The sequence below is a fragment of the Salvia miltiorrhiza genome, chromosome 2 (assembly GCF_028751815.1).
Source record: "Salvia miltiorrhiza cultivar Shanhuang (shh) chromosome 2, IMPLAD_Smil_shh, whole genome shotgun sequence".
Lineage (NCBI taxonomy): Eukaryota > Viridiplantae > Streptophyta > Magnoliopsida > Lamiales > Lamiaceae > Salvia > Salvia miltiorrhiza.
Genome location: NC_080388.1, coordinates 15,734,693 through 15,756,985, shown reverse-complemented (window position 1 = coordinate 15,756,985; position 22,293 = coordinate 15,734,693). Strand labels below are relative to the sequence as shown.

General features: G+C 34.1%; 2 protein-coding genes across 4 annotated transcripts; both read left to right on the top strand.

Annotated features, from left to right (window-relative positions):
• Positions 1–420: 420 nt before the first annotated feature.
• Positions 421–5,374, top strand: LOC131011351 (isocitrate dehydrogenase [NADP]-like). Of its 3 annotated transcripts, none has more exons than XM_057939140.1 (15): positions 421–645; positions 1,323–1,366; positions 1,445–1,554; positions 2,183–2,220; positions 2,406–2,483; positions 2,568–2,621; positions 2,715–2,816; positions 2,977–3,068; positions 3,671–3,774; positions 3,899–3,967; positions 4,061–4,176; positions 4,491–4,525; positions 4,597–4,739; positions 4,829–4,951; positions 5,024–5,374. In XM_057939140.1, the coding sequence occupies exons 1-15, from the start codon at positions 597–599 to the stop codon at positions 5,115–5,117; spliced, it is 1,251 nt and encodes a 416-aa protein (XP_057795123.1). In that variant the 5' UTR covers positions 421–596; the 3' UTR covers positions 5,118–5,374. The 3 variants fall into 3 exon arrangements, with proteins under 3 accessions (XP_057795123.1, XP_057795124.1, XP_057795125.1); XM_057939141.1 differs by lacking the exon at positions 421–645 and adding an exon at positions 671–971; XM_057939142.1 differs by lacking the exons at positions 421–645; positions 2,183–2,220 and adding an exon at positions 671–971.
• A 6,902-nt stretch (positions 5,375–12,276) lies between these two features.
• Positions 12,277–12,987, top strand: LOC131008051 (uncharacterized). The gene has a single exon (XM_057934953.1). It carries the CDS (start codon positions 12,277–12,279, stop codon positions 12,985–12,987), a length of 711 nt encoding a protein of 236 aa, XP_057790936.1.
• The last annotated feature ends 9,306 nt before the right edge of the window (positions 12,988–22,293 follow it).

Genomic DNA, 22,293 nt, shown 5'->3' with positions numbered 1-22,293 from the left:
ATGATATGGTACGAAACGATATCGTTTTTGCCATTGCATTTTAAAAAAATAAAATATAAATTATATTGTGGCATCTGACGAGTCACATCACGTTTTTGTGACTGAAAAATAGATGTGAGATATATTTGATAAAAACCAAATAATTTGAAGGTTTAGAGAACATTTTGAAAATTTTAGGGTAATTTTGATAAAATAAATATACTTCAAAGATTTTTATGATATTTACCCTTACGTATATTATGTAAATTTATCACTACCAACCATAAAACCTTACTAAACCAATATCCCTTTTCTAAAACAAGAACATAGTTTGAAACATTTAAAACAAATTGCCAAAAAATAAAATCTCACTCAATGAGACAGGTAACTCAGTAAAGCTCATCATATCTAATGATGGACCCACCGCAGCTTAACCACGTTTTTCTTCTGTAATGCAAAAAAAAAAAAAGATTAAGAAAAAAAAATGAAAGTCGTCCAAAACAAGAAAATCATTTATATTTATATAATCGGTGCCTGCATAGTTGTGCTCTGATTATACTCAATTCAGCAAAGCCTTTTAAGTAGATTACCGAGGAAGAATTTCGCGCCAGCTGACGATGAGTTTCGACAAGATTAAAGTCCACAACCCCATCGTAGAGATGGACGGTCGGTATCTTCTATCCCGCGATGATTTCCTCTCTGAGACTTGATTGCTAGAGACAATTCGTTGCTAATATTTGTTTATTACGTTTAGATAGGTTTTACTGAGTTTTATTTTGTGGTAGGCGCTATTGCTGTTGAAATCGAGACTGCAAGCAGTCTCTTGGTTGATCCCCGTTTAGATGTTTCCTCACAATCTTTATTAGTTGGGAGCGGTGGCATTTTGTAATAATAGAGGCATTTTCCATACATTTTCACAATGAGACGAAGTTTTCTTTCCTTTAATGGTGGGGATTGGGTGGATAAACCAATATAGGTTTTGGGTATATCAGGTGAGGCATATTGATAGGTTAAAATTAGTTAGGGTTGTGATCAAACTACTTGTGCAACCAAAATTTATCACGTTATTGAATTTTTTCGTTGTGTGTTCATGTAGTCGAAATTCTAGTTTCTGATGGTTAGAAGTCATTTTTTTAGACCGGGTCCTTATTGTAGATATCCTTGTTAATTTGGTTCCTTTTAAATCACTACTCTCAACTGATGCTCTCTGGCTAGTTCTGTGTGTGTTGGGTTCATTTCAAGCTGTTTAGTCGACTTGTTTGAAGATTTATCCGGCACGTCCTTCTTAGTGTATCTGCATGGAAAGCTTGATTGTCATGATTAAAGTATTTAGTTTGGTGCAGGTGATGAAATGACTCGAGTGATATGGAGATATATCAAAGAAAAGGTTTGGACACTAACCTTCTATTCCTTGCAAATAACACAATTTTCATGTTGCAGCCTAATGGATTTACAAGATTTACAGCTCATACATCCTTTCCTGGAGCTAGACATAAAGTACTTTGACCTTGGTATTCATCATCGTGATGCTACAAACGACAAAGTTACAGTTGAAAGTGCAGAAGCCACCCTTAAGTATGTAATTCATTTCAATTTTCTTCTGTTTTTCCTTTGGAAGCCTAATTTAAATGGAGAAATGAATTGCTTGCTTGAACCTTTATGGTTACAAAAGTAGCATGAATAGTTTCATCTTGTCGGACACTAAATGACTAGCCTAATAACAAAGGAGCAAAACTGAAAAACGAAGCTTTATGGATTTTGGTTCTCTTTCTTGCGTTAGGGTTTGATTAGATGGATCTCAATAATTTGGTACTATAGTGTCTATTCTCAGAGCTTTCAGCTCTCTAATCTTAAAATTCAGAATGGAACTACTGTTTTCCAACCTTTGGGCTTGTGCAAGTATATTTAGCCAATGGTTGTTCTCTATTTGTATGTCGATATGTATGATACTAATGCCTTAGGATAACGTATATTGAATACCCTCCATCCAGACATATAGACAGATGAAAAGAGTTCCCCATTTTTTTGCTTTAAGCCTTTAACATTATTGTTTTGTTTTTCATTCTGGATGAATAATCTGGTCTCATGTAGCCAACTCTTGTTGTGTAGCTTTAACTGAACTGTGATAAAAAATTCTTATCACCTTTCTGCCTAAATGAAATTCTCAGTACTTCTCTTTTCTCTCTCCTTTGATAAAATCTAGGTACAATGTGGCAATTAAATGTGCAACCATTACTCCAGGTATTGTCTTAAAGAAACAAGCCCACTAGTCCAAATTTGTATAGATTACAGCTAATGATATTATGTTTGTTAGGCCAAACATATAACGGAAGTATCACCACATCGTTACACTTGTTTCTCTCTCCATTTTAATAGTTGTTTGTATGTTATGTTTGATATCTACATTATTTTTGTTGGCTGAATAGATGAAGCCCGTGTTAAAGAGTTCAACTTGAAACAGATGTGGAGAAGTCCAAATGGGACCATTCGGAACATCTTGAACGGTAGGAAATTTCCTTGAAAGAATCAACATGGATTTTCATTATAATCACAGATTTTGAGTGGAAGTGTGAATTTTACTTCTGCAGGGACAGTATTTAGAGAACCAATCATATGCAAGAACGTCCCTCGGCTTGTGTCAGGTGCTTATTATGAGTTATTTTACTGGGAACTACAACAGTGTTTTTTTTCCCCCGTCTTTCTGATATAAGGCCTGCAATAATTCCAATTCGTAGGTTGGACCAAGCCCATATGCATTGGGAGACATGCCTATGGGGATCAGTATCGAGCTACTGATGTAGTAATTGAAGGAGCTGGAAAACTCAAAATGGTTTTTGGTAAGTGCGTAGTTCGTTATCTAGTTCTTAATACCCCTGCACAAATAGTAGCTTGTATTTTACGAACCACTTACTTAAATAAAGGAGGCATGACTTTAGTTATCGTATCGCAATTAAATATGGCACGGACAATAAAAAATTGCATATGGCGATGTTGCAGTCCCAGATAGAGGTACTAAGAGCGTAGAATTGGAGGTGTTCAACTTTACAGGACCTGGTGGTGTAGCTCTGTCAATGTATAACACTGATGAGGTTTGAATTCACAAATTTTCTTGTAGTTGTTTTCTGATATGTCTATTTAGTTCCCCAACTGATAATGGTGATCAGATAGTTAGGGACCATCTCTGGTGATCTCTGGGCGCAGGCTAACACCTGTCTTTAATCGTTATCATGTTAGTTTTTACTCTAAACACATGTAAATTCCAACCAAGAAATGAATTCTGTTCTGTCAGACTGTCACAAGTTCCATGGTACTAATTTTATTTGAATGATAAAAGGTAAAGGATTTCAGTTAAATTTCTACAGAAAGTTCCAAAAAGTGGATGAGTTGAAAGTTTGTAAATTTGGTTACCTGGTTGTTGTTTTGTTTCTTCTCTCTATTGCCTCTCTCCTGAGTAGGCTGGTTAGCTGATTATGTTACTATTATGGTGGCTAATGTAGATTCCACTGTGTGTGACTTTAGAAAAGTTTCTTCGAATGATTCCTGATTAAGCATGCAAATTCAAGAATCATTTTGACTGACTGCATGATTAAATTTTTTAACCTTTGTGTTAGCATATAAAAGCCTTAAAGTTACTAGAATATTTTTGTAACTCTTTCATGTCAAAAGTAATGACATGCTTTATGCTGCTTAGTCTATTCGTGCTTTTGCGGAGGCCTCGATGAACACTGCTTATCAGAAACTTTGGCCGCTTTATCTTAGCACCAAAAATACCATTCTGAAGAATTATGACGGAAGGTATTCATCTTATTTCGACTAATCTCCTAAGTTTGAATTTCATGCCACCACGCCCGCACTTTACGAATTGAGCCTTTTACATTGTATTTCTTATAATGTGTTGTTTGCATTCATATTCGTGAAGGTTTAAAGATATCTTCCAAGATGTTTATGAAAGAGAATGGAGGTCCAAGTTTGAGGCTGCTGGGATTTGGTATAAGTAGTTTATGAAAGAATGGATATGCAAAATTGAATTTTCTTTTTCATGTATATATATATGTATTAATATAAGCTCTTGACACAATAGGTATGAACATCGTCTTATAGATGATATGGTTGCTTATGCTCTAAAGAGTGAAGGAGGTTATGTATGGGCTTGCAAAAATTATGATGGGGATGTTCAAAGTGACTTTTTAGCCCAAGGTTTGTATAGTCTTCATACATCTCTGTTTGGATAGAGGATGGGATCCCCTTGAATTAAGGCAAAGACTTGTGTACATCCAAATACACGGTGCATCCACCGCAATTAGGGTTCACGATATCCAATTAGGGTCATTTAACCCCAATTAGACTTTATTAATTCTCATTGAGGGGTTTTTAATCACAATTAGGATTTAATTAGGGCGGATGCACCATGCATTCGAGAGTGTGCCTCTTGCATTAATTGGGTTTATAAGAGTTACATGCTTTACGTTGCAGTATAGTGTAGTTACAAATAGTTATTTGCCTTGATGCAGGATTTGGATCTCTAGGTTTGATGACATCAGTGCTGGTGCGGTAAAATCTCTTCGAGTTCTTGTTTTCCTTGATGATGTTTAGCAACAACTTTTCGTATGTAAATAGGTCTGTCCAGATGGAAAAACCATTGAGGCAGAGGCTGCACACGGTACAGTCACGCGTCATTACCGAGTACATCAAAAGGGAGGCGAGACTAGCACTAATAGCATAGCATCGATCTTTGCCTGGACACGGGGGCTTGCACACAGGTAGATGACTAGTTTTCCATGACACTTGTGCAATTAGCTGTTACTATGTATACTTTTTTTCATATAAGACTCTGTTTTGATATTTGTAGAGCAAAGTTGGACGGAAATTCCAAACTCTTGGATTTCACCGAGAAATTAGAAGCTGCCTGCATTGCGAGTGTGGAGTCTGGAAAGATGACCAAGGATCTTGCAATTCTTACTCATGGAACTAAGTGAGTAGAATTTTCACCGAGAAATTGTTTCCTTCTGTTTTGCATGCGTTTGACATGGGTGTGTCGTTGCAGCGTGTCCAGAGATCGGTATGTGAACACCGAAGAGTTCATTGACGTCGTTGCTGAGGAGTTGAGACGTAGGCTGTGGAAGAAGGCAAAGCTATAATTGGAAGCCAGGTAGAGAGCTCCATGTTGTTGTGCAAAGCTATAGTTTCTATTAAGAATCTCTCTACAAATTGTATACTTTCACCATAGAATCAAAAAGGATCCGACAATTTCTCGGTGCTGTAATTGCTTTGTATGCAGCTTCACATCACCATAAGCATTCTGCTATCCAAGTCAAATGTAACAGAAAAAAGTATGTTCATTCTTCCGAGATGGAGAGAATAAGTAAGAACCTAGGTGTTAATTATTTATCTTAAATCAAGTCTTAGTACTGTGTATATTAAGGACGTTTTTTAAACAAATCTCTTACATAAATAAAAGCCATCCATAACTATTCAAAATGAAAATTAAATAACTCAAATGATCATCTAATTTATGTTAGTGTTGCAAGTTTTAAATTTATACTTAAAAATTAATTATAAGAATCCATATAATATTGCTTAATATTTTATGTTGCGTGTATTCTTTTTCCCCTCGTGGGTTTTTCCTAGATTGGTTTTAATGATGCTCGGCTCTCCTGTGCGTTGAAATTCGAGGGGAATCTATTATTACATAATTTTGTGATATTCTACTTCATTAAAATAGAGTATCGAATAAATTATTTTAAAATAAAAATATATAATATTTATTTAAAATTGACTTAAATTAGATGTCTTATCCACAAAATATTAAGAGAGAAAATGCTACATTTATGTGAAATTTAAATTTTCTCTATTTATTAATCTTTTATTATTTATTGTTAATGTTTATTTTGATATGTTATGAGTTTTTATTCGGATAGATAACTAATTATCGTAACAACTTATATTTGATTATTTAGATATTTAATTAATTTCATCATATTCGGGTAATTAGCGAATATTACTATTATAAATTTAGAATGAGAAGTAAAATTATTTTTAGTTGAGTTTAAAATGAATACGGTATATAAATAAAGTTCATAATTTACAGATTGTGTAATTATCAAATTTATACTTACATTTATTAACAAAATTTATACTCCCTCTGTCCCAGCCAAGATGATACATTTCTTTTCGGCACGTGTTGGGAATCTTGTGGAATATCATAATCATTGTTTTGATGATACCAAAATTCATAGGTCGTATTTGTAATAGACTAGAATTGTTTTGAACTCAAGTGTTAGAGTTCGGTTTAGAGTTGTCAACTGGGCTGGGCCAGCCCGGCCCGGCCCAGGCCCGGTTGAGCCCGTAAGGAGTTAGGCCCAGCCCAGCCCAAGCCCACATTTGAAATGGGCCGGTCCTGGGCCGGGCTTTTTATAAAATATCGAACCCAGCCCGATTCAGGACCACATGTCTAGTGGGCTTGGGCCTCAAATGGGCCGGGCCTCACATGGGCTTATGCTGGGTCGAGTATGATGGGCTTATACTGGGTTGTACTTCGAATGAGCTTCAGTTGGGTACGAATGAGTTTTCAATTTTAGATTGTTTTAAATTTGTAATTATTATCTTTAAATTATTTTGAGCTTATTTATATATTTGACAAATGGTCCTTGGGCTTTAAATAGGTTTAATATTTTATTGGGTTTAATATTTTAGTATTGCTAAATTGTGTAGGGAATTGAATATTGAATAAGAGGAATAAATATATAAATAATATTTAACCTAAATTATTGGGCTTGGACCGGTCCTGGGCTGGGCCTGGTCCTGGTCCTGGGCCGGGCTTGGGCTGGGCTTCTAACGATCCTGGTCCTGGGCCGGGCTTGGGTTTGATAAATAGCCCAAATGGAGCCCATTTCAAAGGGCTGGCCCGGCCCAACTAACCCATTCGATCAAATGGGCTGGTCCTGGGCCGGCCCATACCGGGCTTGGGCCGGTTCGGGCTGGGCCGGCCCGGCCCAGTTGACAACTCTAGTTCGGTTCTAGTTTAGCTTGCGGTGTCGAAGACTGAAGAACGAAGGACTGAAGACTGAAGACTGCAGATACCAACTGAAGTATCAATTGAAGAATCAGTTAAGAACTGATTACTTAATGCGCGCAATGGACTGATACTAAAGTCAAGTATCAGTTGAACATTCCTCCTAGGACTGATCTTCCAACGTTCAGAGGAAGCCACGTACTCACAAAGTACAGCTGCATTAAATGCAGAGATCTTAGGATCTTATCTCTGCAGAGGTCATTTCTATCTGGTGGTTACTTTTTAGAGACGTCACATCTCCTGTCCATCAAGAGAGCCGTTTCCACCCAGACAAGGAACCTCGAAGATTGAAGCCTCAGCCCAAAATCGAATTGCTCTCCAACGGAAGAAATCTTGATGACGTTCTACGCCAACGGATCTATTCAAGAGTTCTCTAACAATTAGCGCTCGAGGATCACTTCAACCATCACCGATTCAACGACATAAGCTGAAGCTCTGCCGAAATTGCTACTCAGCCTAAAGCTTAACCTCCCCAAAGCTTGAATCGAAGAAGAGAATTTCAAAGCCAAAATCAGTCACTGCTGATTACACATATTCTCTTAGACCTTAGGCGAACCTCTGTTTACCCAGAAGCCAAATGTCAAACTTGCTTCAAAGAACTTGTTCTTTGTAGTATAATTGGCACTCGTTCAAACCTCCCCCTCAAAAGAGTGTTTGAGTGATTCGGAGTTCAGGAAGGTACTCTGACTCTGAGTGAGAAGTCTTAGCACGGATTGTGCTGAGCAAGAGAAATCCGATGCGAGTGAAGCGTGGGTACTGAAGAAGGGTTTTCTTCAGTGGTACGGTTGTGTGCACCCGGCAAGCACACGGTTTGGTTTGCAGTGCACCTGTTAAGCACTTGCGGAGTGGATTGTTGGTCTGATCAACCGACCGTGGATGTAGGAAAGGATTTTTCCGAACCACGTAAAAGTCTTTGTGTTGTTTACAGCTTTCAGTTTTACATTCTTACTTGTGTTATTTCAATTGATAAACTGAACACTGATTAACAGCAAAGAGAAACCTAAGTTTAAGACTAACAACGTGCTCCACCGAGGCTATTGCGAAACTAAGTTTAATTTCCGTTGCGTATGATATCAGTCTGACTGATCTATCTTGTGATAGTCAGGAAGAGTGTTATCATCTCTGTTTTAGCAAACCCGACTGAAGCCTTTATTTGCATCAGTTAAGTTCCAGTAACTTAACTGATAACTCTTTACTGAAGAGCTTTCAGTATCAGTCGTCAACCATGTTTGGTCAAAACTGTTTTCAGTAAAACAGGAGTCTGTGTTTGCGTGTAAAGTTTCGTTTTGATCTCTGACTGAGATCCCTCTGATTGAGGAATTGTAAAAATAGTCCATAGGTGTATTCCTCCCCCCCCCCATACACCTATTCGAGACCCTCAGGACCTAACAACACGGAATTTAACCAGTTGTAGATTAGTGTTTTAAGTGTGTAGTATAAAAGTGATAAAATAGGAGAGAGAAGGTAATAAAGTGATAAAATATGAGAGAGAATATAATAAAGTGATAAAGTATGAGATATAATGTAATAAGGAAGTGATTAATTAGTTGTAATTCTGCAATTAAAATCTCTTATTTTTTCCATATTTAGAAATGTTGCATCTTCGTTGAGAAGGCCCAAAAAGGAATATGTAGCATCTTCATTGGGACGGAGGGAGTATATAATAATTAATTCACGTCGAAAAAATACATTTGATCGCTTCTTTATACTGAAATAATATTCATTAATAAAGATTATTAGAATAAATTATGCATGATAATATAATTTATTAAATTATATATTGAGATTAAGAGTAAAATACATGTAATTTCATATTTTTAGTTAACCATTTTCCAAAGTTGAGATGAAATTATGAAGGCATGCACGATGTCATGCTGACTTTCCTTAGGGATCACATAGAGCATCTGAAGAAAGTCATCTCTTAGAACAATCACCAAACCTTCAAAAGGTTTTTTAGCCCTATCGGAATATCTCATAATATCCTTTAAGCTACTCTCGAGCGCTTCAAAGCAATATATGTGCGTCATTGGTGCCTCATCCCAATAATAAGCTTTGTCTTTTTGAGGACTCCAGTTAAATCATTATATGGGTTGATCTTGTTGCATGTGGAGTTTTCGTGACAGTCCAATGGTATACTGTGGCAACAATAACCAAGCTATACCACTCGAAGCTACCGAGAATATTATATCGCCCCTCCCACGTATGGCCGAACACAAGGTGCTCCAAATATATATCTTTCTTGTACCATCGTATACATATAGAAAGAAAAATTCTCCATCGCCACTCTCAGTCGCCGTCATTACTTTTTCATAAATTGTCCTTTGCTCATCTGTCAAAGAATGATATAGCCAGAAAAATTGATTAAACTGGTGGAATTAGCAATAAGCATGTATGCTCTCCTTCCAAATGAAAAGATAAACGTTCTACTTGGAAAGTTCAATAATGAATTGGAAACTCAAAAATCATCCACATAGCCTCACAGGCATAAATGTAGTTATACTTTCATTCATCCTATCGTTGACTTTAATGATGTATTTGAAGAGATACTTGATAGATTGCCCTTAATTGCAAACTCAACATTGATGTGGTCAGGATACTTCACAATCAAAAATGGATTGTATGGAACCACATATTTGTTATCAAGAAGAATTGCGTTTTTTTTTTCATGGTGACACTTGTATCTCTTCTCCTATAAATTGGGAATGCATTATCATCAAGCTTTGTATGATCAACATGATTTTTTGGGTATCTTTTTAAACACTTTGAATTCACAATGCAAGGTGATTTTTTTTCCAGCAATATTTCCTACTTTTCAAATTGTTTAGATTTTTGTATTTTTCTTACCTAAGGCGTCGCCTGGATGTAACAAATCAATTGTAACATTTGCATTTTCATCATGGTGTACCTGTCACACCCCAATTCTTGAAAAAATAACTACAACTGAGGTGCGACTAAATCTTTGAAATAAACATGGAAAAATCATTGTGGAATCCGAATAAGTGGATATCAAATTGGGCAATGTCTCTTTGAATGAAGAAAGACAGAGGTAAGGGGTTAATGTCTAAGGCTAAAGGTCTCGGATTCGAATCCCCTGTAGCGCGGCCTTTTAATTTCTGTATTTAATATTATAAATTTATCAAAAAAAGAAAGACAGATACCAAATGATATTAATCAATCAACAATGTAGCTAAGCTTCAGGATCACAAGTTCGATTTCATGTTTTGATAACCAATATTTATTAATCATAATTCTTGAAGTCAAGAGTCCAAACTCATCAAGAGACATCATTAAGAACATAACATAAATTCTAAAACGACCAAAAATTAAAATTCATTTTTAATGTTTCCATAGGATATAATTATCCCCAAATTAAAACTGAAATAGGCATCGAAATTACCAGTGTGGCGCGACCGTCCGACGAGTATAACGACCCTAGCCTTATACAATCACGCGACGATGTCTTCTTAAAAATTATTCTACTATTCTATAAGTTTATTGATAAATAAATATAATTAGTAAATTTAATTAATATATAATTAAATGTGAATTAATTATATTTTAAATACACACTGGTTAGAATCCGAATATGAAAGCTAATAAAATATTCAGCTTTATATTTAACAAATTGATTATTTTTAAATAATAATAAATGTAAATATATAAATAATTTCCAAACTTTCAATCTTTTCTTAACTTTCTATATTTTCCATGAAAACTGTCAAAATTCTCCTATTTCACTTTAAATTCCTACATGCATTTGTTTAAGAATGGTTAACGGACTGATACAAATCGAATGGGCCCAAATATATATGTTCGACACTTCATAAAGGGTAATTTTAAACATAACCCGCATTTTTTTCTATATAGCTTCCAATTTAAAATAATAATAAAAATATTATTAAAAGTACTTTTATACCCTTGTAGCCTAATCCACCTTTTCCTACAATTGCTCGTAACTGTCTTTTGCAGGCCATGCTTCTCTTATCTTTTTATTCTCTCAAAATCATTACCAACTCGCCACACTAATAATCAAACCTTTCATATGCGACCTCTATCATTTCTTTGCCCCAATAATGATAATTAAAAGCTTCATATTTAAGCAAGAACATATCCAGAATTATCAATTTAAGTACATGACGGAGAAACAAAAAATGATAGTTGTCTCGAACAATTGACGAGCATTTGATCGAAAAAATCTACAATTTGTGCATAAACAAATTGATGTATTGAATGGAAATACATAATTTGAAAACGAAAATAACAAAATTGGTTGTCGTAATTCAAAAGGCTTTTAGGTGTATAAATTAAATGAAGAAAAAATTGATGCTGAAATTCCCTTTGAAAATTTCCAACTCATGGAAGAATCTTTCATATGAGTTTTGACGTAAACCAATTTCTTGATTTACTTTATTGAAGAATTAATACTTTGAAATTCACAAAAGAACAATAGAACTTCTTTGAATTGATACTTTGATTATTGGAGAATTAATCACCGCAAATAGTTGATCAATTCTATAAGGAATTGTGGTGACTGTAGAAAGAGGGATTGAGAGGTGTGGTCAGTGCCGCTGCCAAAGCTGGTGACGATGTAGTGACTGAAATTGTAGAAGGGGGCTACACAGTATAAACTTTCAGTTCATACAAACGGTTCATGAATTTGACTCTACAAGAGTATAATAGTACATTCAATAATTTAATACTCAGTCACTACAACGGAGATGGAGATGGCGATGGTGGAGAAACCCTCAATCGAGAAACTTTGAATCGTTCGATTTCGCAGGCAAGTTATTTCCATATCCCGATACAATTGATTCTTCTCGTGTATTATCGAATTTTCTCCACTATGATTGCAATGGCACTCGGGAATCTTTCCTGTTTCCACTTTTTTTCGACTGCGAGAGCCAAAAGACTAATAATCCCTTCCCCTGAAATTTACGATGTGCTGCTCCATAAACACCAATTTTCTCCTGAATTGGCTGCACTTGCTTCATCGCGCTTACCTAAATTTAGAAGCCCCAAAAGAGCTGATTCAGTACTCTCATTCCTCAAAGAGAATAGCTTTACGACTACTCAGCTGCAGAAACTCGTCATATATAATCCTCGGATTCTAGGATTTACTATTAAAAGTTTGGAATCCAGATTCAAGGTATTCCAAGACCTGGGGGCTTTCTTCCGAGGAGATTGCCAAGATAATTTCCAGTTATCAAGTGATTTTGCATTCATGTATGGCCAGCAAGATCATTCCTTCCTTATCGATGCTAAAGGCCTTGCTGGGATCCAATGAGGAGGTGGCCAGACTTTTGAAAAAATGTGCGTGGTTTTTGAGGTCCGATTTGGAGAAAACCTTAATGCCAAATGTGGAAATCTTGAAGAGTTGTAGTATACCAATGGAGCGTATCCTTCAATTCCTCTACACTCGGCCGAGATGTTTCTTAGTCAGGCCGGATATTATGAGGAAATCTGTAGACAGGGCCGTGGAATATGGGATCTCTCGGACTTCGACTGGTTTTATCCACGCTCTCGGAGTTTTCTCTTCTACGAGTGAAGGGATGTGGGATGTCAAGTTGGAAACTCTCCGTAATTTGGGATTTTCTGATGATGACATATTCACAATGTTTAGGAAGCAACCTAATGTGTATTCAGCATCTGCAAAGACAATGAAGAATAAAATAGAATTTTTGCTTACTACCAAGAAGTACAATATATCCAATATTGTCACTTATCCAGTGGCACTTATGTGCAGCATTGAGAAGAGGCTTGAGCTTCGGATGCAAATTCTAAGACTTCTGGAAAGTAGGAATCTCATTGAAAAGTGGCCTACTCTTTCAACACTTTCTATATCTACAGACGATAAATTTTTTGATGGCTTTGTTAGGCCTTATTGTGACGAGATTGGCCAAGAATATATCACAAAAATATGTCAAGCGCAAAGGTAAATGGAGCTTTAAGTGGATGCTCAAGAAACTTATATAAAGTTCTAATGCCTAGGTAAATTAATTTCTTAGATTTTGAACTTGTATGAATCTCGTGCTTAATGTTTGCATCCATCCTGTTTATCTAAGTAATCTTGTATATTTAAGCTTGTATTGCCCCATATTTTCTATGATTATGAATTTTGTCGCAATGTTCCTCCGTTACCTAGAGTCCTAATGTTCTGTGTAATCTGTTCTGGGCTTTTGTTGATATCTTTATTTTTAGAGGAATGATTTACATTGAGATTACATTCTACCTTCTTTATAATATTGATTGATTGTTCGTGGGATTTATTAACTAAATTGCTCATTTACATTTTAAGAGAACCGTTTGATAACTTATTCAAATGTTTGATAACTTATTCAAAATTGTAATCATTAAATTGAGAATGAATAATTTTACGCTTAATATTATTTTAAATCTCAAATTATTTTAATACGATTATATGTTGAGTGATTGAAAGTATTAATTTAAATTTTGTTTCAGTTATATCTTATATTTTATTTTTCAACTCCAAAAAATTGATGTTACTCATTGAATTGCCACAATAAATTATTAAAAGGTTATTAACGCCTAAATAAACAACTTTGGATCTATTTTAGTTTTTTTTCACGAATGTTGAAAATTATTCAAAAAATACACGAACTTTGGCTCATTTTTTTTTCATGAACTTTGAAAACTGTAAAAAAACTAGATAAATATAAACATTATTATAATTTTTCCATAATTTAATTTCAGTCAAAATTGAATCTAAAATAACGTCGACGTGACACAATTCTAATTAAAATGACGTTGTTTTACTCCGTGGATGTAGGTCACAAGCTAGGTCCTTCATTTAATAAGAGAGAAAAAGGAGAAGTGAGTGATATGATTTTTTTTTTTTATTTTTAAAATGCATTTCGTAATCATTCCATGGATGTACTTCACAACTAGGTTCTTCATTTGATAAGATAGATGAAGGACAAGTGGGTGACATGAATATATTTTTATAATTTTTAAAATATATTTCGTAACTACTTCATGGATATACGCCACAAGTTAGGTTATTCATTTCAATCAAAACGACGTATTTTGATTAGAGTTATGTCACATTGACGCCATGTCAGATTCAATTTTGACTTAAATTTAAATTATAGAAAATTATAATAATGTATAAGTTTGTATATTTTTATGAGAAAAAATAAAATAAATCAAAGTTCGTAAATTTTTTGACAATTTTTAAAATTATGGGAAAAATCAAATGAGCCCAAAGTTCATATATTTAGGCGCCAATAACCCTGTTTAAAAAGATATGATGTCATGCCATTAAAAAGATAAGCATTCCCCACGTATAAGGGTTTGGTATGAGACAATGTGTGATATATTTAATTGGATGTCTTTTACTATATGTCATATTAATATCATATTTGGTTGAATGCATTAAAATATCAGTAAAATATAATATGTTGTTTGGTATGAGGTGGTATACATAATCCTTCAAACTAGTATAATATTTTTGGGCTTAATTTATTTGGTGTTTTGTTTTGGGTTTGACTGTCCCTGACTTTTGGTATTTGAGGTTGAGGTTTTTGTTCTGTTTTGTCAGCCAAACCCGAGGCTATCTAAGGGCGATGGTTAGGCCGGAGTTCTCAAGATGGTCTCTTTCCTTTTCACGGCATGTTTCTATTGCGTTTTTTTGCTTTTCGTTTAGACAAGCACTCTTTTTCCTTTTCAAGATTTTTCCATCACGGGTTTTCCTTGAAGAGGTTTTAATGAGGCTCGGCCCTTAGTCTGCTTTTCTGTGCTTTCAAAAAAGTTGATCACTAATTTCTTAGCAACAAATACTGCAACTAACACGGTGCAATTGTAGCAAATAATCAGTAACCGAGTATCGTATCCACAGGGACTGACACAACAAAATAACTTTAGCTATCCCCTAAACAGACTATAACAGTAGACAGGCAAATGATTATGAAGAAGGTTTAATTAAAACTAAACTTAAAAAGCAACAAATAAAATCACGTAGAAAAATCAAATAATAAAGACAGCTGATCCTAGGGTAGTAACTTCATTAACTAAATCCACATAATAAATCTATTAATCCTATTAACCAATTTTAATCCAGTTATGATGAGAGATCACTTAATTAATCAATCACTCTCGCTAGAGCAGCAACGATCGTAGATTAGTAAATTCTTTATCTCCGCTAGGTCTCAAGAAAATCTACTAACTCCCAATAGCTCATAAGAATAGCTCTCTATAATCCACCTATCTCCGCTAGGTCTCAAGGTTAAGATCATATCATACATTCCGCTAAACAGTTATCTCCGCTAGGTCTCAAACCGAATAGCTACACATGCAAATTATTGGCCAGATAATCAACAAGAAATTAAGCACCAGGAATTATGAATCATAAACTGAAAGGTAAATAGGTATTAACAAATAAATCACATAAATTCAATCAACTATTTACAAACCCTATAATCAGCTAAAGGAAACTAGCCAGACATAATAAAAGAAAGCATAAACATAATTAAGAAGAAAGCAATTGGAAGAACTAAATTATATAAAAACTGAATAAGAACGATTGTATCAGCTTGAATCTTCTATCTTGATCCAAGCAGTAAAAACTGGAAAGCAATAAATTCTAAAGCTATGAAATTGAAAAATAAAAGTTGGAGACTGAAAAACTAAAACTGAAAACCCTGAATAGGTCAAAAGAAGACCTATATATAGGCACAGGAGATAAATACAGTACGAAGCTCGAAAATACTGATAAAATCCGAAAATCCCGCAAAATCCCGAAAATTCGGAAATTCCCGTCGGGTACTATTCACTGTTGCGCGCGACTTTCTTGTTTCGGCCATATCTTCCTCGTCCGAACTCGGATTTACAAACCGTTTGTACTCACGAACTCGTATCGAGACGAACTACAACTTTCATTAAGACCAACAGTCCAAATTCGAACTCCAAATTTCTGTAAAAATCATCAAAGTTCAAGCAAGTAACATATTTCACAAGATAAAGCAACTTAAGCACAAAACAATCATCAAACACTCAATTTCCTATAAAATTAACATCATATGAACAATAAAAATCATGGAAACATGAGTGTTATCAATAGCTTTATTTAATAATATATATATATATATATATATATATATATATATATATATATATATATATATATATAGGGTTGGTTCCTGCAGTACCGTGTCCTTTGGTAGTACATGATACCCAATTTAGACCACACATTTTGTACATAGCGCATCGAGATTGTGACACGTAGCAAAGAGCTTCTAAAACCTTCCAAGACAAAAACCGCACAATGGTAAAATTGAAATATAATTTTCAGATATGAAAAAAATTGAAAATATTTTATTTTATATATGTTTTTAGATTTTCTGGGAAAATATATTTTTCATGCATAAAGTTTCACATAAAAATGCATAATAGTACACACACAAATGCATTATGTTGTAGAAAAAATGCATTGCACTTTTCAGCAAATTTACTTTTTTCGCCCTGACCCACCCCACCCCAAAACCCGGCCATTTTTTTTTTTAGATTTTCTAGGAAAATATATTTTTCATGCATTAAGTTTCACACAAAAATGAATAACAGTACACACACAAATGCATTTCATTGTACAAAAAATGCATTGTACAATTTTTTTTGTGCAATGTTATGCAAAAAAAAATTAAAAAAAATGATTTGGGAGGTGGGGTGGTTGGCGAAAAATACCTGCTTTGTGGAAAGTAAACTATATTTTTTGTACAATTTAATGCATTTTTGTGTGAAATTATATGCATGTAAAATATATATATTTTTAGAAAATCTAAAAAAAATCAATTTTTTTCTTCTTCCAGTTTTACCCCAGTACGGAGTTTGCCTTGGAAGCCTCTGCCACGTGACACAATCTTGGTGCGCTACATGGACAAAATTTGTGGTCCAGATTAGGTATTACATACTGCCTAAAACTTGGGTACTACATGATCTAATTCATATATATAGGTGGGTGCTCAATGGAGTACACTAAATATTCAAAGAACAGAGAACAAATCTCAGCCGTTGATCTTATCTAATCTAACAGTCAACATTTATTCATACCATGTTCAACGAATTTTTTTGTTGAACATATAGGGGGTCGAACCCCAGAACCCCCAAAAATTAAGTATAATTTGATGAATGTGGGTGTGTTCGTGTTCTTCATTAAACGCAACCATATATATATATATATGGGAGAGCTATGACAAAAATAACTCTTACATTATAAAATAGAAATAGATTTACACCATTGATCTACCCATAATATAACAGTTGAGATTTAATCTAATAGAAATCGTATGTAAATGTATGAATTTTATTTAGAACACGTATAAATTTTCTGTGTAAATGTTTGATATGCGAAAATTAAAAATTTTGCTACCTATTGTATTTGAATTTAGGAAAATGAATTCATCCAACAAGTGTGTGAATCACCCTTAGATCTTGACGATATTAGTGCTGAAAATGGTTTATATATATATATATATATATAGAGAGAGAGAGAGAGAGAGAGAGAAAAGTTAAACAGAGAATGCTAAATATTTAGAGAATAGAGAATTCGTGAAATAAAAACGAACAGATCTACAATTTTTACGAACAGATCAATGTACCGCATGAACAACAATTTGCCTCGGGTTCGAATCCTGTTGGTGGCGAGTTTTTCTCTTTTTTTACTAAATACGTCTGTTCGTTAGTTATGTTAATCTGTTCGTAAAATGTATAGACTTGTTCAAAATGAAATATATAATAATTCTCTATTTAATATATATATATATATATATATATATATATATATATATATATCTTTAAATACCTATTAAACTATAAAATAGGAACCATTTTCAGCACTTATATCATTAGGATCTACGATTGATTCATAAGTAAGTAATTTATTTTTCGCAATTCATATCTATATACAACGAATTCATACGTGTTCTATATAAAATTCATACATTTTTGCTGGTTTGTATTTTTTTATTTTAAGAGCTGCTTTTACCATATGCCCTCCCTATATATATATATATATATATATATATATATATATATATATATTATAGGAAAATGAATGAAATATCATTGCCCTTAGATCCTTTCTATAGTCTTAGCCTTTTTCGTTGAACTCAAGTGTTAGAGTTTGAAGTGCTTAGAATAGGTTTCTGCCTTGCTGACTGATAGACAAAGGCTGCCCAACTGAAGTCATTCCGACTGAAGCATCATGAGACATTCTCTGTCTGAATATTAAATGCAAGTACCAGTCAAAAGCTACTCAAATGATTCATGTCATCGAAGAACTGAAGCAAAATGAGAGTGCCAACAACCTCTCTACTCTCGACTGAACCAAGGAGTATCAGACACGCATCATTAAATGCCATGTACGGAGCATTAAATGCAGAGAATTTGACTACCATCCTTGCAAGGACCAAACTTCCTCTTTTCGTGTAAAGCTGCAGAAGTAACAAGCTCCAAGACTACTCCGATTTAAATTTAAGTTGAATGAGCTTGCGAAGATTGCCACCTCAGCCATGAAGTGACAACATCTCACAATGGCAGGAATTTCGAAGACCTTCTCTCCAACGGAACTATTCGGAATTCCACCTATAAATAGCGCCGATGATCAACCGCAAATCTTGACCGATTCAATTACATAGCCAAAGCTCTGTAGAAATTGCTACTCAAGCTCAACCTTCACAAAAGATTGAATCGAAGTAGAGAGTTATCAAAGCTTAAGTCATCAGAACTTCTGATCACCAAAAGTCTCTTAGATTTCTAGGCATATATCTCATAAACATCCTAAGCCTAGAATTTGATTACGCGAGAGCATGTTCTCAAGTAATCCTAGTTGAAAAATAAGTTCAAACCCCTCTTTGTTTAGAGTTAAGCGTTTGAAGTTAGAGCGAGTCAGACCAGTGTTCTGACTCAGAGTTCTTAGTGTGTGTTATCGCACTAAGAGGAGAAAGAGTAATCCAACCCAGTGTGTTGGTGCTGGAACTGTTGTTTTAGTTTTTCAGGTTTGATGTGCACCCGTAAGCATTGCAGTCAGGTTTGCTGTGCACCCATAAGCACTAGTGAGTGATTGTCAAACTAATCATCTGGCCGTGGATGTAGGAACGTTGTTTTTCGAATCACGTAAAAATCCCTTGTGTCCTTGTTTTTATATTCAGTATTTGCGCATATCTCTATTTCTCTAATACTGACTAACTGAAAAGAGTAACTAAGAGATTCTCTGTGAAAAAAATCTTTGAAGGCTATTTTACTAAGTTTAATATTTCGCTGCTAGAGTTATAGGTTTAACTGATCAATCTTTTGATAGTCAGTTGAACGAGTAACTCTACTCTGTTTTACTTACGACTGAAGCTTTACTTGGACGGAAGTTAATTGACCGGCTCAATTAACTGAAGTCACCCACTGAACCTCTGTTTCAGTATCAGTCGCCACCCTTGTCAACTGAAGCATGCATATTCAAAGTAGTCAAACTGTCTTTCAGAATAAAGGTGTTGGTTTTAACATTGTTTCGAAAATAGCCTATAGGTGTATTCCCCCCATACACTTGTCCTTTCAACCCTCAGGAGACCCAACATATATATATAGGGTGGTGCTATTCAATAGACTTCCCTTAGTCTATAATATAAGACTAATTTACAACCATAGATTGTACATGATCTACGGATGGATTTTAATTTAAATGTGTTGTATAGTGCATTTACTTAATTAAATTGTGCATACGGATATGTGACGTAAGAGTATAATTGCCCATATCAATTTGACTCCCTAAATATTCTATATGGTAGTTTCGATTATCAAGCAACAAATTAAAAAGGAAAATTAAAATTTCCAATCATTAGAGTGAAGAAATTATAGTAGTAAATGAATCACACCTAATTTTTCACCGAATCATCAGAGGGATACGAATTAAAATTTGAATTTGGGGTTAATTGTGTCTACTCGAAACAATTAATATCATATGAATCAAAAAATAATTGTTCATCTTCCCACACTCAACACAAAGCTCTTAAAAGAAAAATAAGGGTTTTCGTTCATAATCGCCGTCCTTAACTCGTCGTCCGGTGAGAAAGCGACGTCAATGGCAGGGTCTGTTTTGGTTATGACGCATGGGTCTGTTTTGTATGAATTATAATATCATTTGTATGAATTTTATTTAAGTATTTAATGAATATTTTGTTGATAATATGCCTGTGATAGTGGTATAGTATGAGATAAACGATCTAATGAAATCATGCTTGTTCTAAACTGGTGAAATATATGTATTTGAGTGATTAATATAACATGTGGATTGAACAGTTAGGTGTGATTGTATGAATTTTTTAATTGCAGTGCTATTGTGTGAGAACATAAACTAGATGAATTTTTTATTTATTTTGTTACTTGTGTAGTGTAAATAGCATGCATATTCATGCGTAGCCTAATGAATTATAAATGATGTGAGTATGAATTTTTTAAGTAGTGTATGTACTTTTGAGAAAGTTCGTGCATAAATAAAATTTGAGAAAGGCCTACACTAAGAATTTGAAATAATATGAAATGACTCATAAAATGGATTATAGTAGATGGAAATATATTCATGTAAGTATTGCAGACAGAAAAATCGAGGAAAATGCCATAGTCATAAACACGCGTATACATTAAATTTTAAAATTATCATAAACATGAAATGCATACAAATTTAATAAAAATGAAAATATTCATGTGTAGTTGGGAAACATTCACGAGTATACATTTGAAAAATCGTGCATACAAATTTAATAAAAGCATTTGTACACAAACTATGTAAAGTTCGTGGATAGAGAAAATTAGAGAAATACACACTCGAAACGTTTAAAATAATATGAAATGAGTCATAAAGAGATTAATGGAAATGAAAATATATTGATGTAAGTATTTCAGACAGAAAAATAAAAAAATCCCATAATCATAAACTCGCATATAGATTAAATTAAAATATGATAAGAATTGTGCAAACATAAATTGCATCGAAAATTAATATTCATGCATAAGTAGGGAAAAATTCATGAGTATACAGTAGAAAAATTCGTGCTGTAGAAATTTATTAATCAACAGGATAATGAATAAAGCAAACGGATTAATCATCATCACTTTCATTCTCGTCAACCTTCCCGCAGTTGCGCGAATCATGTCTGGCCAGACGCCCACATTTCTTGCATCGTCTCTTCGGGTTCTTTGCCTTGTTAAGCTCTTTCTCATAGGTAGAGTTCAACCGCTTTCCACTACTCTTTGTTGTAACAGGGTCAGGCGGATGGATGGTAATTTCATAAGGGAGTTTGGAGCTGTAGAACGTCTGAAACATACGTTCCTTGGCAGCTGCAGAAGTTGTAGAATTAATAGAGTTCGTGTCAACCCATCTCTTAATGTATTTGGGTATGAACACTTCACCATTTTACATGAATTATTTCGTATACACTCGTGCACTTAAAAACAACCAATAAAAATAACAAAACATAACAGAAAATTGATATGAATAATTGTGCAGTAAATGTTACTAATTCAAAAAGAATACAATCAAGATTTATATGAAGTTAAAAAGTAACAAATAATCAAGAACTGATTACCGGTGAAGCGTGAGTTCAAACTATACAATATTAACAAACAAAAACAATTAAAAATTTTGAATGATGAAAATATAAAATTGGTATTAACAACCCTATATTTGGGTATGAACACTTCACTATTTTGCATGCATTATTTGTATACACTCGTGCACTTATAATCAACCAATAAAAATAATAAAAAATATCATAAAACTGAACTAAAGAATTGTGCAGTAGATGTTACTAATTTAGAAAAAAAAAATGAATGAAATCTTGATTACCGGTAAAGCATGAGTGAAAATTCCCATGAAAATTCTCCAATAAAAAAACATGAATGAAAATTCATAACTGTATTGTTCATAAAAACTTATTGCAGAAAATTGATTAAAACAATCGCGTCTTCGTCTCTGTAAGCAGACCTGAGAGATTATATGTTTGTGCAGGAAACTTTCGCTTGCTTCTCTAAAAAATAATAACGGCGCAAATAACTTGGATGATGAAGATATGAGAAACGTGATCCCATGATTCGTGGGATCCATATTAATTAAAGGAAGGCAATTACATTATTATCCTCCTAATACAATTCGGCCAACCAATTTAAAAAAAGATCTGGCCGTTAATTCAATTAAGATCAAAAGTTGAGATTGAGTCTTATTTTATAGTATAATATTCAGTCTT